Here is a 17,204-nt window from a genome sequence, read left to right on the forward strand (position 1 = left end):
AAAAAAAAAAAAAAAAAAGAAAGAAACAGGAGTGGTAGGAGACCAAAAGAAATAAACGTAGTCATTTTAGATGGAGTTATCATCTCGTGCAAGCGGACGTTAATTAGCGAGACGAGACGAACACTGGCGATGATGATGCCAGGGGCGCTTTATTCCAGAACACATCCTTCCGGCAAGTTCTGTTTTATTAGCGAGAGGTCAGCTACCGAAAACACAGTGAAATCTTCTCTTGCCCCTTTGACAAGCTATAATGACCTGCAAACAAGTCTCCTTTCTTTTTTTCTCTCTTACTTCTGCTCTCCGCGAAGGAGCACCTTTCTACCTTTAGTTGTTTCTTCTCCCCATTTCGCACTCCTCCTCCACCTCCTCTCCCGCTTCTCGCTTTCTTGCCCGAGATCGTCCATTATGCCGGAGAATCAGAGATGGCACACCACTCCTTCGTCTCTTAAACAAACGAGCCCTACTGTATTTACCCGTTCCGTGTTTGCCAGATACTTCTTGTTTTCGCCAACTTTGCAATTAGGCGCGAGCGCGTTTGGGTTCGTTGGACGCGGTGAATATCGAATGATCAAACCCTTTGGTCGAAGGAATTCACACGGAAAGCTATGTCTGGCTTGCACGATCTTTCAATTCCAGATTGATTTTAAAGTTTCCGTTTGCACGATCCTTCGATGCGAACATTCTGCTCGCATGTGTTTACCCGTAAATTGAATTTAATCCCCGATGACTTCCGCTCTGGTGGTAGAGCCAGTGCCTATCCGTAAAATATTCTCCCAACAACGTCCATTTCAAAGCAAAAAAGTTTGTTATTCTCGCAGTGACACGGATTGTAATTACACGTTATATAGTTAGACGACGAAGAATGCCATTAACGTCCAGTATGAACATTTTCCAATATGTCTGTCTGTGCCCTGAAATGACATGCTATTGCTGAAGGGCAATAATCATTCGCTAATGTATAGTCGAATGAGAGGCGGATAACAATGATATCCCAGGTATTTTCCTCCCCATCTTTCTCTCGCATATATCGCGGCCCTTTCTCGGGTGTTATCAATACGTTCTCACCTACTATTTGCTAATATTTCTGCAGTATTTCCAACTGCTGGACTGCTCTTATCCAGTCTCTGGGCTCGATATTCGAATCGATAACAACTACGAGGAAGCAGAAGGAGAGCAGATTGGTGATTATTTCGTGGACATTCTTTTGCGTTCTCTCTCCTCGATATATGCATGTGTATGTACATGGAAATAATCATTCGGTGTTACAGTATTGAACGACTCGCGAAGGGAATGCGCAAGATTTTCCTCGAGGATTTTAATTTGCCGCTCATGCACATTCATCATCACCATCCCCAGGCTTCGTATCATTATCACAAGCCTTCGTGTTCGAACTAACACCTCCTTTTCGTAGCTCGCAGCGTCGGGTGTTGAAAAAGTACCTAGCGATACTTGGGTCTCGTTATTTTCGAAGCTTTCCTCGCTGTCTTATTTCCTTCACAGAAAATGCATTATTTGTTATCTACCAGTTGTTTCGATGTTTGATTCCTTCTTTTTTTTCTTTTCGGAGATTCGTCTAGTCAGGCAAAAACTTTTTAATCTTCGTCATCGGACGGACTGGACGATGCGCCACCGTTTCGGCTGACACGACTTCGAAACGAATGAGGATTAACGGTATTGTGCTGTCAATCCGGCCGTCGCTTTCTAGTTTCCTCTTGTTTCCTCCCTTTTCATCGTACGGCTCTTTTCTTCGCGGAAGATTGCGGCGTTGGTGTCGAATCTCGCGCGTGAAATCAGCCGGAAGAACAATGGAAAGCGATTACGTCGACAGAAAGGGACTGAACGAGCGTTGGTGGATTAGGCACGAAGACGATTGCGGTTTTTGAGGTTGGATTCGGTGTTGCCCCGCACGATCCACATCACCGGCCGCGATTCATTCGTCCCTGGAATTCATTCATTCACGGAATCTACTTGCCAAAATCGATTATTGAAAACGGCTAAAATAAACGAATCGCTTTAACTAAAATTAAAATGGTATTTCGCTGCTGTCCAAATGTTAGGCAGAAAATATCGTAGTATTGAAATACATCCAGTTAAAAGCCGTATCTAAATTCCCAGCGAAAATTTATTGACATTACCGTAATAAAAATAGTGGAGTGTAGAAAAATTCAATCCAAGTAGCCAAGAGAGAGAATTCTCTTCAAAGTCTAAACGTTCCTAACTCCGACTTTACCCTTGTCGAACAAGGATTTATATTTCCAACAACGAGGCTGTCTTCTTACAACAGGCGAGGGGGGAACCCTGATGAACCTCGGGGATCGTGAACGGAAGGAATGCAACGGCGAAAGTTAGGGATGTCGCGGTGAAAGGATGGGGGACAATAAAACAGGCAGACAGACATGCGGACGGAACCGACAGATAGACAGGGGGCGAGAAAGACGGAATACCGTGGCTCCTGGTAATCGATTCCGGTGTGCTTCCAACTTGGAAGGAGAACAGGACGACGAACGGAAGGAAGACGAGGTGAACGAAAATCGGGCTAGGAAGAAGATCTATTTAAGGCGCCATTTAATTTTCCTTCATGAATCATTTAGAGTATTCTTCTACCCTCTACTGTTCCTGCTACTGCCCGTTCTCTTTCGTTTGCTCCCGATTCGCCGGTGGCGGCGGGCTGAGCGGCAAGTTTTCCTCCCTCATTACACGGGTAATATATGTATATCCGTCTATCGTTTAAATATTCACGAGGGTTCCGGTGTCAGGAAGATTCGCAAGGCAGATACGGGAATCCTATGAACCTGCTGCCCCTTTCTGCCATTCTACGCCCTTTCGTCTCCGTCCTTTTTTACCCATCCTCCTCTCATCTTCGTGTCCGCTCTTGTATGTACAACGGCTTCCCCGCTTCCGTATCCGATGAGACTGACTTCAGATTCGAGGAACAGCTAAGGGGATGAAAGAGAAGCGCGAGTGCCGTGCTCCCTTTTGTGGGTGCTCGTCTTTCCCCTCGTCTCTCGCATTTTGGGATCGCATCAAGTGTTACCTACCGGTTTCTTGCGAGATGTAATAGCTGTATCGATGCTGGTTCATTCATAGTTCGCGAGATAAAAATATAGAAACCTTATTGAACTAGAGTTGAAGAATAGACTCGATCGAAACATCTTTTCTTTTTATGGATACCGAACAGCTATTTGAGGACGATACCTATAACGAACTGATAACTTCAAGCTTCCCAATAAAGTTAATAGAATTTGTAAATTGTGATAAAAATGAAAATGAAAAGATTGGAATTTCAAAATTATTTCCAAGTTCGTATCTGTAGCCTGTATCTTGTTTAGTTGATTAAACGAAAATGATGCTTTAAAACAGTGAGTATCATTTCCAAAGATTTAGAAAGATCTTCTTATCGAATTATTAATTTCGAAATTGCCCTATAACCGACCGACAATCTACTGGCAGCCTTTCAATTCCAGCCGTATAATAGAAACGACCACGAATGTTGACAGTGTGTAATATACTTTTCATGGACTTGTGCGGTTTAGATAATGGCCGTTGGACCATGTCTGTTATCGTGAAACGAATTATGAGCGGCCGGATAAGCATGACTTGGATCGTGACGACGCGTATCCCCCGATATAATGGCACTTTAGTTGCGTCAGACGTTCGTATTAAGTTTACGATTCGCCGTGCGTCAAATATGGATTTTGGTGCGTGCAAAACGTACGAATAATTCACCGAGCAATAAAATGTTACCGGCATACGCCGTTCCGAATATTAATTACGTGAATAGAACTACAATTACTCAGGTTGGCACTGCGGGACCACGGAGCACGTCGCGCTTCGTTATCAGTATCGATAATTTTAATGAGCGTGTAATTAACTAACGATACTCCCGTTCATAGGTCAGGAGGTTTTCGTATTAGACTTTCTCTAAATACGGTTAGTTTCGAATAAGCCAGAGAGTTAATAGAGTTTTACGCGTTTTTAAATGTCGATATTCACGTGTTTTTGAGGGAGTTTACCGCGAACAAATGGAAAATTAACGAACTGAAATGAACAAATGGAAAATCGAGAGTAGTTGGAATGATCCGGATTTTTGGACAGTCCACGTAGATCGCCCAGTTTACAAAAACTCTTCCAGACTAAACCATATTACTCGGTTCGATCGCACGGTTGGGTAATTATACCAAAACATCGTTCGCTATTTCGTTTCGGTGCACCATGCAAAAATACGTTACCGTTCTTTATTCCGTTTCGTGCTACTGGTATGCGCCGATTATTCCCTTCCCTTTCCATTCACGTTTTCACGCTCGCATGCAGCGTGTCTGGTGGATGGAAGATTGTTCCCGCGTCGACTTGTCTAACGTGGGAAACAACGATCGGCCACATTTTTTAATTAGCGGTCACAATAACGTCGAGCGCACAGTAACGCGATTTTTATACGCTTCCATTTACATGTTTCGTGACGTGAAAATAAGTAGGATTATATTTGTGATACAGTGAACTTTTAAATTAATACATTAAGTAGCGCAGTAATTTTTAGTACCGCATAAAATATTTCAGATTTGTCGATAAAAAGTGAAAACTAAAATATTCACTGCCACATAAGGTATTTTTCGATAATTTCGATATCGAAAGATACATCCATATAGCCCGCAATTTTTCAACAAGAAACTAAATCGGACACGAATGGATTTTAATGACATTATTCCGCGAACTTGATTTATATACGGCGAGGGAGGGAACGATTGTTGTTACGTTTTCTCGTAAACGAGTCTACCAAGATTATTTTCACGAAAATTAAACCATGTTTTTGCGTTACAGCGAACGAGGGGTGTCTCTTGTTATCGAATGCCTACGGGCAAAAAGTTTGCCGCCTCGTTTTACAACATCAATAATCGAGGGGCTTATAACACGCGCCATCGACGAGTCGTGTTGAAAATTGCCGTGTCTCGAACTTTCTCACCATTGGAGCGACCGTTTTTTCGCATCTACAGGAAAGAAGTCCCCTCCCTTTTAGTAGTAAGAAACAGAGATTCTGGTCCAAAAGCAGTATGCCGAGTACCCGAAAACTTTGAAAAGTAGACGGTAACTTGTGCCTTCTTGTCAGGGGTCATTGGGTGGATCGTCCTCAGCCTCGCGGAAATACATTGTTTCTAACTGATATCACGACTCCGTGCTCCGAAACATTGCCCTTCCTCTCGTCAGTCGGCAGTGGAATTTTATAAAACAAAGATTTGCGATTATTTCAATTCTAAAGGAATTCTCCGAACAAAGAGATTCTTTCGAAACAGCGAGTTGCAAACTATTCTTCTCTAACGGATATGAGATGACTTCTTTCCAAGTTTATTAAAAGATATCTCGCGAAGATACGAGCAACCTTCATAAATATTAAACACGATCGTAATCACGCCGTGTTTACACTGAATTATTTCGTCAGAATGAAAAGACGTTGTAACAGTTGTTAGACCACTTAAGATCTCAACTCACGCGAACGCGTACAGGTCCCTGTGGTACACCTTAACCATATGCAAGTACTCGAAAGACCGTTTACGCTTTTATTGCTCTGGCCCTATTGTTCAGGGCAAGTTGGTCGCGACACTTTGAACACCCAGTACAGTAGCACTCATGCATATGGAAGTTCTCGGTGACACGTCTGCATCCTGCCATGCAGGCCGTGGCCAGTATCAGAAGTGTGAGATAGCTCTTCCTGTGCGACTCTCCGGCCGACTCTGTTGGCTTTATCGCGGCTCTATTAATTACCACGATCTGCCATAAATTCAGAGTAATAGTTAGGATTTACTCGAGACAGCGGCCAGGTTAAACGATCACATTAAATGCACATAGTTGCTGGAAATAAGGGACTTCTGTCAGGTAATTACGAGGGACAAACGGCGCAGTATTTCAGGAAAGACTTCCTTTCGCTGTCTTTAATCTTTCGTGGCTTAATCGCGGTATTACGTTCACGGTGCAACTTCTACACCACCGTGCCACTTTTTCATTTTGTTTTATCCAGTATCGTATTGTTCCTTTGAGATTTGGTAGACTTAACGTCAAGGGGATTGAACTCTCCAATCGAGTTGCTCGTAGGATCTTCCCTTGTAAATACTTAAGACTCGTGGCTTCCTGCGATGGCGGCTTAGAAGCCGTTGTAGTTTCAACCTTAATCATGTCCTAATGTAAAAACCAGTTAGAACTTGGTAGACGGACAGTAAGAAGATCGAAGTTTAAATACTGAGTAGCAGTCTATTTTTTGATGGCAGAGAAAAATTCGCGAATGATTTCTATCTAAGGCATAGGTTAGAGTAGACTTGTGTATTCCACTTTTAACCAACGCCGTGAACTCTTCGTGCTTTGTTTCGTCTCCCTAAATTCTCACACTCAGGCAAGCACGTCTTATCCGGAGGAAGAACAAGTGTCTCCCTGAACGCTTTATGCTTCGAGACAAAACGCTTTTGAAAAGTTTACATGATGGTCCTTGTCAGCCCTTGTCGCGCTCGCAGTCACGAAGGGATGATATCAGTAGTCCGTGGAAGCCGATTACTCAGGTTCACCCTGTGTATTATCTGCGTGAGAGATACCTAAGGCGATGACGGGCTTTTGTATTTGCCACTCATCGCGATGTTGTATATGCCATTGAAATTCCATGAGATGGAGAACTGGTGTATTGTTAACATTGTCCACTTAATAGCCATAGAAGTTCCATGTCGTAGGTGAGAAGGAATCTCGAATGTGCCGAGCATTTCTCCTATATTATACAGCGTAGATACGGTAGCGATATTCCTTCGAAGATGCAGAAATAGAACTGTCCTTAATACGCTTGTCTGACATGGCCTGTTCGTTTCTACCAGCGTTCGTTTCAGGTGGTATGGATCACGAATCGTATATATTTGCCGAGAGGGAAGGATGAAGGGAGAAAAAAAGGAAGATGGAGTAACCGAGTGGATAGGAAAGATAGAAGGAAATAGGAGAAGCTTGAGCAAATGTTTTCAATACGTTGCATAAATCGTGTACCTCTTCGTAAATTGAAATGGAAATGCATATAACTGTACGGGTATGGAAGCGGCTTTATTGTTCCATTCTTATTCTAGTGATGTATCTATGATGCCTCTCCTTCTTTATATCGCGGACCAGAGCAGTATCATATCGATTTGAAATGAGAATTTCTTTTAACTTGGACCGTTCTTTTTCCTTACAGATGTCATCGTCCCAGAGACAGTCTGTTCTCCTGGAGCTCGGGCTTCGGCAACTTCACGGGATTCGTCAACTGGGGCTTCCTGTTGTTGGGCATCGGCGGAATCCGATTGCTCCTCGAAAATTTCATAAAGTGAGTGTATACCGAGAATCTTGATAAAACCACCACATTATCAAATGTATCGTGGACGACACGTGATCGGATTCGTTGAGAATTTTAGACTTCATACTATACCGGACGCAGTACTGCCCTGTAATATCATAGAGACAGTAATTTATAGGATTTACGATGGATAAAAAGAGCAAGAAGAATGCGGAAGATTCTCGAAAATCTCGACGTTCAATTATTTGTAGCAATTTACGTGGCGCGTAGTCGCGAGCGTAATTTATCAAAGAAACCAGTGTCATTTCGTGACACTGATGTCTTTATCCTCTGCAAAGATACCTGAAGCTTGAGCGTTCGATATGTCCCCGGGGTATTTTTTCGAATGTACGTGCGAGATGGATTATCGAAGCGTAGACCTCTCGATCACACCACTGGTCAAGGGATGGGGCGTGAAAAACACGAAGGAAAGCCCCTAAATGCGAAAGGTTTCGCTCGAGCCTCGAATAATACCATAAAGGGGGAAATATCCCTGGGAACGACAACTTCATCAAGCTGTCACGGAGACCAGGGAAAGAGACAAGGACGAAAAATAAATTACGAAAGAAAAAATATCAAATTAAATTTTAATTAAACAGCATGGCAGCTTTGAACGACGGATAAATTTTAGTTAATCAGCGAACTGACGAAGTAAAGCTTGAGATACGTTGGGAGGATTTTCCCAAGCTTTTTTTTTCACCTGAAATTCGTCCGGTATGGTAGAAACAAAAAGGGGATCAATCAAGTCAATAGTGAAAAATGAGATTTCCCTTGTCATTCGGACACAATGTAGAATTTCTGGCTGGATCTATTGATGTCATTCTTGTCGAAAATCAAAGTCTTCGTGGCAGTCTAACCTATTTCGATAACTACATCATTATCGATGGTCCCGATAAAACCTTTGCACCGCTATAAAGATTATTACCAGAGATACACGTATGGGCGCATTAATTAACACGTGAAAAGGCGAATATAATTTAGCCACGCTAATATGTCAATAACATTGCCAATAAATGCACTTCTATATTTCACAGAATCTATGTATTTACGAGCTGGTTGAATCTCGATTGAATTATCGGATCTATTTTCGCTAAATTCGCTATATCTGAATGTATCTTGCGAAATGTAGATATTTGCCGCAAGGACAGATCTGTCTAAAATTTAATTAATTTATGAACGGCGTAAATGAGATTCTTTCGTTGCCGGGTTGATTAAAATTAACAGCGTGTCGCGAGTCTGATCTCGAACGAAAGATTTCGCCGCGCGAGAGACACAACCTACCTCCTCCTGCTCCTCCTTTACCAATTTTCTGGCCGTTGAATGGAGAAGGGCGAAGTACAAGCTCGGCCCATGAATAATTTCAACGAGATTTTTATCGCCGTTGTAAACTCTCGGCCTCGGGTCCGCTAGCTCCTGGGAGCGCGTAACAGAAATTTATCACGCTCGTTAAGCGTAGAAAAACTTTCGAAAGAAACTTTCGCGACGTAATTGCTCGGGCTATTCTCGAAGCGTTTTCTAAAACAAACGCTGCTGCAGGTCACTTGAAGACTTTCCGAACAAACACAGGAAATGATTCCACGCGTGACTAGCAGCGACAATTGTTCTCGAGACAGTCAACACGATTTAGCAAATTATTCTCCGATCGTAGAATTTCTAGGAAGTTTTGATCTGCTTTGATACTGTCGCCTTATTTCTTGAATCACCAACAGCGTCTTTCTAGACACTTTCGATGTCTTTTTAAAGGCAGGTTTCGATTACAAAGGGTGTGAGTGCGAAGATCCTTATAACGTACACATTTAACATTGCGTTTGAACATGTAGCAACGTAAAAAGAGGGTGTAATTGAGCTAGAAAGTCGTTGCGTGATTCTCTTTCACGAATTACCATCTATCTAGACGTCTGAGCAAGTTTCTCGTAGAAGAGTGACTTGCCTAAGAAGTGTTGAAATAGTTTGAAGTAGTTTATTCGATTCAAAATATGCTAGCCTTCTGGCTAGCCTTCTATATCGTGATAGGCTCAAGATAAGATATTTTTCTTATTTACTTCCACGAAAAAAAGAAAGAAAAAATTAAAGAATATCAAGTAATAGTTGTTATCGTTAGTACGAACTTGTGTCATAGACTATTTCAAATACATTTCAGCCGATAGATACATTCGCCTATATTCGATGAATTTTTCGTGCCTCCTTAAATTCCACTTGTTCCATGATAATTGAATTCGTAAGAAATCTGTTGAAGCCTGGAACGGATACAAGAAAAAGCGTTCGTTTGTCGAGTCACTAGAATAGGGCGAAGCAAGCAACGCGATTTCACGGCGATCGAGATTAATCGACGCGGAGAAACGTGGGTGGAGGTGGATGGAGCTTGAAAGAGACACGACAGTAAGAAAGTGGGAGGACGTTTCTCTGCGAAGTGAAAAAAGTAGGAAGAAAACTCAATTAATCGAGACTCTCGGCGAAGGACTCCGGTTCTATCGATAAAAGTCCGTGGAAAGGCATGGAGATAGAAAGACAGAGGTATCGAAGTTTCTATCCCTCCCCTTGTCTTTTCTCGTAGCGGCGTCCGAGAAACTTTTTGAAAGGTCCACGATCTGCTCATAATTTATGCACTTAAACTAGAACTGTACGAAGCTTCGTGCAATTCTTAATGGGTCGAGTTTACGAGGACGCGATTCGTGAAACCGTGAAGATGGAATCAAACGGCGAAATAAGACGAACGTCCTTCTGTATTTAACATTCCTCGCGGAAATTCATGGATTCACGAAAGATCAAAGCAAGTATGGAATAAAAACCGCGGAACTTGTTATAAAATTATCCGAAGGGAAAAATAAACGAGCGAATGCTCTTCTTCTCCGTCTGTCGAATAACGAACTCGCGCTATTTCCCTGTGATTTTTTAAATCTCCGCCGTATCGGTTAAAAGTACTGCGTGAAATCGAGAAAGAGCGAACGCAAAGAGCAAAAATACATTGATGTGTCGGGCGATAACAAATACCCTTGAACAACAACCGTGAAAGCGTATAGAGTCGCGATAAAGTTTCAGCCATTATTTTTTGAAGCTTCGTTGGCGAGTTTCATATTCGTAGGAACGATTACAATGTCCGGCTTTGGAAATTTTCGACGATTCGATATCGGGTTCGTCGTGGAGAGACAGTCGGATTCATCGTGTCACGCTCACATCTCCGTCGTTCTATTTTGCTCGCGATTTTCGCAAGGATTCACGTCATACCGAGAAATAAAACTCGTCCACCGTTCATCCGGATTACTCGAGCTATAGTCGGAGAATCCTCGGAACTGTACCGTTGCCCGGTATTACCGAGCGCGAAAAAATGGCATTAGTCGTTTCCGGCATCGCGATAGCTTCCGTTTCGCACTGTTTCCGTATCGTTCGGCTATCTTCGTTCTCAATTTCTGTATATCGATATTCCCGCGCCATAAATCAATCATCGGAGCCTAGAGATTCCACAACTGTATCCTTTGGGAACGGAGGTCGCGGCGCTGCCGTCATGAGATTTATTTCCAAGTAGCTTAGAACGACATTCTCACTAGGAAGGCTCAAAGTGCGTTATCCTGCAGAAATAAGTTTACTTTAGAGTTTGGCCTAAAGTGTCCGTAGCTTTAGGTCTGTTTTAAGAGGATTTATTCAGGTTTATGGACACGCTTATGTGTTGACGTGTGTCCGTGTGAATGTGTATGCACGAATAAGCACGCGTTTAAGTGAAAGTTGAGTACGCGTTGTATGACGGAGAGTTCCTGCAAACTAACTTGAAAAATGAACACTTACGCGCTGTAAAGATTACGGTTCTACATCCTCGTGCTTGTCCCTGTGTTTCGTGTCGAATTTAATTACAATAGGACCGTCGTTTTATTTAATTATATCAATTTCTATGCGCGTTTCAAATAATTGTGAACGCAATTTCGTTGACAAGTCGATCGCTAGTCGTCGGCGTGCTTTTGAGTCTAATTGAGGATACTACTGTTGGATGTTTACGCCGAGTTGCATGCACATTTCGCCAGCACTTTAATCCGATTAACGACCCACGGAAAGTGATTTAATCTGACAGATTGCACGGTAAACCTTTGTACTCGTAATCGGATCGCGCCAATTACACTATGAACTTGAAATTCCATTAGATGATCATGCGCTGCCGGACAAAATCCAGGTCACCGGATTACACCCCTAAACGAGGTTTTAAATCGTATCAATGATGGCACGGCCGACCATACAGGTCACTGATCTTTCTAGCTAGTGGCCTCTCTAGAGAGACAGCCAAGGCTTTTTTTACATGTCGTTCCATTACACCGGAACGCACACCGGAGTCTCGACTGTTTCGATAGGAGAGAAAAATATTGCTTGCCCCGGTTTATATAGGGACGCGAACGTGTTGGTTAATGTGTGTCAATGCGCCTCTGCTCATTTATAGCTCGATCGCGTAAACTATCAAATCACCGAGCCGTGTCGTGGCAGGCGGCCACTCTCTTTAGACCAACGATAAAAGGTAACAACGTAAACGTGCTCACCGGCTGCCGGTGTAAGATAAACCACATCCTCATCCCTGACCTCATTTATTAATATTTAACGCGAACCATTCGCGGTCGCGTTTTTACACCAAAACGTTTCATATTGACGTCGTAACTCTTTCAATCTAAACTTCTCCAGCCATCATCCTCTTTCTCTTCTACCTTTCCTCCTACCTACCTCTGTCTAGCTCGACACGAGTGTACGACTCTTTTCTCGATCACCTTCTTTATCCATCTCCGTTCTTCTTCTGGATCGACGTAGAATTGGGGATTTTATCGTGACGCTGTATTAACGAACTTCGACGAGCAAAGAACGGGCGCGGATTTAACGGGTTCGCCCAGATCAGAACGGCTATTCTCGTTCGGCAAAAGAAATTTAATATCGTTCCTACTCACGCCTTAGATCGATGAATTTCGATGGTTCGGATATCTCCTCGAGTTCATGTTGTTTCGGTTACTTTATCAGGCTTATCTGGAGTAAACAACCACCGATCATCGTATTTTTGATAAATCCAATAAACTTTTAAGCCGGAAACGTACACTTCCACGCCTCTAAAGCCGAGACAGTCGATTGCAATTTTTGTACGTACTGTCAGTTTTACGTTTGTGTTGTAACGACGAGGGATGAACGCGAGCGGAGATGGCTAGCCTTTATCAGATAGGAGATAGAGCTATCGTTCAACGATTTTCTCATAAATTTGTATTAGTTTTGATTGCCAGAGTTATCGATTGTTTTTTATCGAGCATGACTTGCCCAATAAAAATGGCATATTTATATATAGAGTAAGCTTATTTTTGTCTGACTACGTTTCTTTTCAGTGTTTATTGCGTATATTGATGATATTGATATGATAAATAATTGAGGCGCAACGCAACGCAAATTACATTTTCCTGTAACAACAAACACTCGTATTAGAAGCTAGTCCCACTCCCCAAGTAAAGAATGTGCTTGAAGAAATTGATAGGTAATTTAGAAACCGTGGTGAATGAAGACTGATGAAAATGAGAGTTATCGTAACGCTCTTTTAACCGTGCCCTTTTCCTAGCACGTGAATGTATCCCTAATGACAACCTTCGTGTTTTGTCGTAACTATCTTCCATAGCATGAAAGCGGATATTTTTGTTATAACTTGCGGCAAGTTTATTTTACAATTTCCGCAAACCAGCCTCCAATAAAGCATCGGAGATTAACGTTTGAATAATTCATACAATTTTCATACGATTCCATATCGTGTCAAAAAAGCGGCGGGAAAATATTACGATTGAAATCAAGATATTTATATTACATGTTGTCCATTGGTTTCGAAAAACAAAATACCTCGTTTCCATGTCGCGTCATTCTTTCTCTCGCAGCATCGGTAAAGCGCTTTTCGATGTCTCGTTGCCTTCACGGCTTTGTATGTTTCATTCACATCGCCGATAGGAATTAACTCGTATTACCACGGTCAATCCTAGATAGACGGCGACGTGTATCGATTTTTTTCGCGGTCCAGCAAAGTGTTTAACAATTCAATCGGTGAAACTGCACAAAGATACACGCGGCATTCTATCCGACCAGTGATTTACCGGATGGTAATATAAGAGGATTGATGTTCCCTTTCGAATCACTTTCGGCTCGCCACCGTACATGGAGTACGCACAGTAGCTATCAATTATAAACGTTTGATTTTTCCAGCTCGCTCTTCAATTATAGTTGCCTGCGTCAACGTGACTGATTGCGTTTGTGCTGACAAAAAGCGGCATGACGGAGGGGTGTGGAAAAGGAGTGGTTGTGGACGTACATGGAGAAAAAAAGAACGAAATAGGCCAGCGATCGCGTCCCAATAAATATCGTGGCCCCATGTCGAACCGCGCCCACTTCAAATACTTTAATTACTTCACCTATAAGCCTCGTTCATCATCGTTAGCCGACGCGTTCGACCTGAAGCCATTAGTGTCGGTTAACCTTTCGGCTCAATTTTTTTTTTCTCCTTCGCTAGCCGACCACGAATGTAGTTCGTTTGTCTTCCATGATCGCCGGCGGTCGTGTGCAACAAACGTTTCTGATGGCTCGGATTGATACGATGGCGCACGATAAATCTCGTCGATATAGAGCTATAAAAATTGGTCACGGGGCGGAGCTCGATGTACTGTGAACTGGCGAGTCGTTTTTCTTTCGGATGAAAGTATGTTTAATAGACAGTGGAACGACGATTTACAGGATTTACACGGATCGAAAGAGGAATCAGCTAGTTTTTCCATAATCGAATCTCGCTGACGTCGATTTATTTATCCGCGAGATTGCTACACGACAAGGGATGGGATAGGGCTGGAATAGAGAGGAAGGGGATCGTTTTCCATTTCTGCTCCCTCCGTGTCCATCGCCCTCTTTTAAATTTTAGAAGCGAGCGCAGGGCGTCGTTTATTATTTGCCCGAAGAACAAAGGGATCAAGGGGCCTGTGACTTTTTATTTCGCTTACTCCTCGCTCTTCCCTTTTTCGTGTCTCGAATCTTCTTTCTTCAAGGACCCGTGAGAAGCATCGCACCGAAAACGGACGTTAATAACGACGCCTTTGCCCCTCGACCCGTATCGCGATGTAGACACTCGCGTCACGTGACTTCGTAGATAAAACTACAAGGGTGACAGGGGGATGATAATAACGAACAGTGCGTTCCTTCATTTTTTTTCTTCCCGAAGTGTTTACATACTGTTTTCTTTTGTCCTACCGTAGGTATGGGCTCAGAGTGGATCCGTGGGAATGGTTCCTGTTCTTCAGCGGCAAATACGAAGGTGGCGAAGAGCATCCGTCGATTCTACTCATCATTTGTAAGTCGATCGATAATCTCTAACGGTGAAATTCTTGAAACAGAAAATTACGAAGCACGCGAGATGCTTGTACCTTTATAGATAAAGATCAAACAGGAAATATTAGACTACACATTATATACAATTATCAGACACGCAAAAATTGCAATGTACGCGCTCAGGAAAATTCCTCGTATTTCTGCCGTCATATTTTACTCGACTTTTCTCGAAAGCGCGAAAATAGAAACGTACTACGTAAAAGTGAGGCGGTGTAAAAAGATAATATGTGTCGAGAACGCGAGCAAAAACTGCTAATTTAAATGTAAAAGTAATTAGCGTGTGACTCGTCCGTGCGGATCTACGTTGGACATGCGGGTTGAGAAGATAACAAAAATAACTGTTGTATAAGAATTTTGACCGAAACGTTTACAGAGAATTGAAACGATACCATATTTATTGTAAGTAAAAGGATTCTGGACAATTTCAACTGAGATTACGGTTCTATATTCTGTTGTTCCAAAATCAAACTCGTATCAAGACCAAATTTAAACTAGAATCAAAAGTTCAAACCAAACTGAATCGATGTAACAACTGGTAAACAATTGGTTTCGTACGATAGTATGTCTGCTATGAACTCGTACAATTGCCTAGCAAATTTCAAAGACCTGCTTGACTATAATTTTCAAAAGCATGTTTCAACGCGTCCCGCGTTTATCGTAACGCGTCAGTCGAAAGCCAAGGTGGCCACAAGGGTCTGGTTCGTAGACAAACTGGCCATCCGAGGCAGTGATCCTGGCTGAATTCAAATTTATCACTGAAAGGACGACCCTTTATATCGTCGTTTAAAGCTTGACTTAAAAGGCACGAAATTTAGCGCGGCAAAGTGGCGGTACGCGTAAATTTCGATGCTCTACCAAGCCCGCTTTTGGAATTGCCAACCGCTGCCTGCGCATTGTCCTTTTACTACCGTGCGATGCAGTCGGTTATCCACGTTTTCAACTGGAACCACGACATTCGCTCCCAGTGCGAGTACATGGAGTCGTGAATGTTTGGTTTCTACCTTTGGTTGAGCTGTGGAGAGTCCGGCTAACCCGACTGAATTTACGCGCGAAGAGGCGAATTTTCACGACGTACGCCGTTAAGAATATTTTTTGTAAGATACCGACAAATTTCTCTTCTGACGTAGCGTTCGAAAGTAATTGTTTTAAATGACGATCTGATATTTACAAAATGTTCCGAGTGATTTGTTCTTAAACATTTTCACCCCCGTCGGATGTTGCCCGTGGGTTCAGCTTGGTAATTTATTAACAACCTGTACGTTGTCATTAATTCTCGCGTTGCACAACAGTCGGTCACGTGGAATTTGCACGGCGTGTCGACTCACTCGATTAACGGGTACAATGTTTCAAATATTCGGCCAGTTACAGAGTTAGCTACGCCTAGAATATCAGGACTAACACAACAAGTAGCCAACGCAATGAAATGACCTACTAAAACCGGCCTCTTGAGCCTCTTGATCAATTTGTCGATACTCCGCAACTCTCAAGGCTAATTATCCTCACGATTAGATAGCGAAATTAATTTCTCCCTGGGAAACTTTCTCTCTGTGTAACGCTTTTACAAAGAACCTCCGGCGTCTGATTTTGGAGAAGGGGGCCTGGATGCTTCGGAAACACCTCGTGAATATGCGTTTAAACTCTCGTTCCGCAGCTGCGCCGGCGGGTTGTACGGCCGCGTGCAAGCCTGCAGATTACACGTACAGGGTCACAGGTACGGGGTTAGAGAGGCTGCAAGGTAACAACGGGGAAAGAGGAAGGGGAAGAGGGAAGAAGCGGAGATCCGGGGGAGGTAGCTTGCATTATTTACACATGAGGGAAGGTAATGCTCATAGGGAACTACGGTTAATAGCTCTCATATTTTAGAATTTTCGTCGTGGCAGCCCTTCTTTCCTTACTGCAGAGCCTTAACATCCTTTCCTTTCTTTTTCCTTCTTCCTCTTTTTATAGTCTAGCTCGTTCGTTGAAGCGAATACAGCCCTCCGGCGTGTTGCCTTCTCTATCCGGTGGCCGTGGGTCTCGCATAATAATTTTCACGGCTCCTGTACGGCCTGGCTGCCGAGATTGCTTTTTAAACGGCGCCCTGGCAGGACCTCCCTGAGTTCGCGGCTCGCTCTTTCGCGATTAGGGGATTAATTATTCCATGGACGTCATGAAGCGCGAATTATACCGTTTAAACGGCTGACCTCCGTGATTTATTCTCGGTTTCTACGTTGATTAGCCGTCCGACACACTTCTCCCGTCAGGTTGCTAGCTGTTTTTTCGCCAGTTTTAATTAATCTTTTCGAAGTTTGAATAATAGAGGACCAAAGAGGTTGACAGCTTTACGAGACCCGGTGAATTTTCATTGCTTAACGTGCCGTTGGCGCTTGGTCGCCACTCGCATTCTGATATCATTTTCAACGGAATTGTTTCGTTGATCCGACAGAATGACTGCCATCTGATAGGCCACGGGGAAATGTATTTTTCATACGCGCACGCCAAGCGTTAATTGCATACTTTACAGGGGCGCGCGCCC

General features: G+C 43.0%; 1 protein-coding gene across 1 annotated transcript in view; it reads left to right on the forward strand.

The window, feature by feature from the left end:
- The window catches only part of LOC100744121 (diacylglycerol O-acyltransferase 1), a 91,763-nt gene that overhangs the window by 4,764 nt on the left and 69,795 nt on the right, over nt 1-17,204 (forward strand). The window contains exons 2-3 of the mRNA XM_003486716.4: nt 7,190-7,318; nt 14,557-14,651. Coding sequence (XP_003486764.1) covers nt 7,190-7,318; nt 14,557-14,651 — 224 coding nt within the window. The remainder of the gene's footprint in view (nt 1-7,189; nt 7,319-14,556; nt 14,652-17,204) is intronic.

Source organism: Bombus impatiens, unplaced genomic scaffold (assembly GCF_000188095.3).
Source record: "Bombus impatiens unplaced genomic scaffold, BIMP_2.2 scf_0131, whole genome shotgun sequence".
In the NCBI taxonomy this organism is placed as follows: Eukaryota; Metazoa; Arthropoda; class Insecta; order Hymenoptera; family Apidae; genus Bombus; species Bombus impatiens.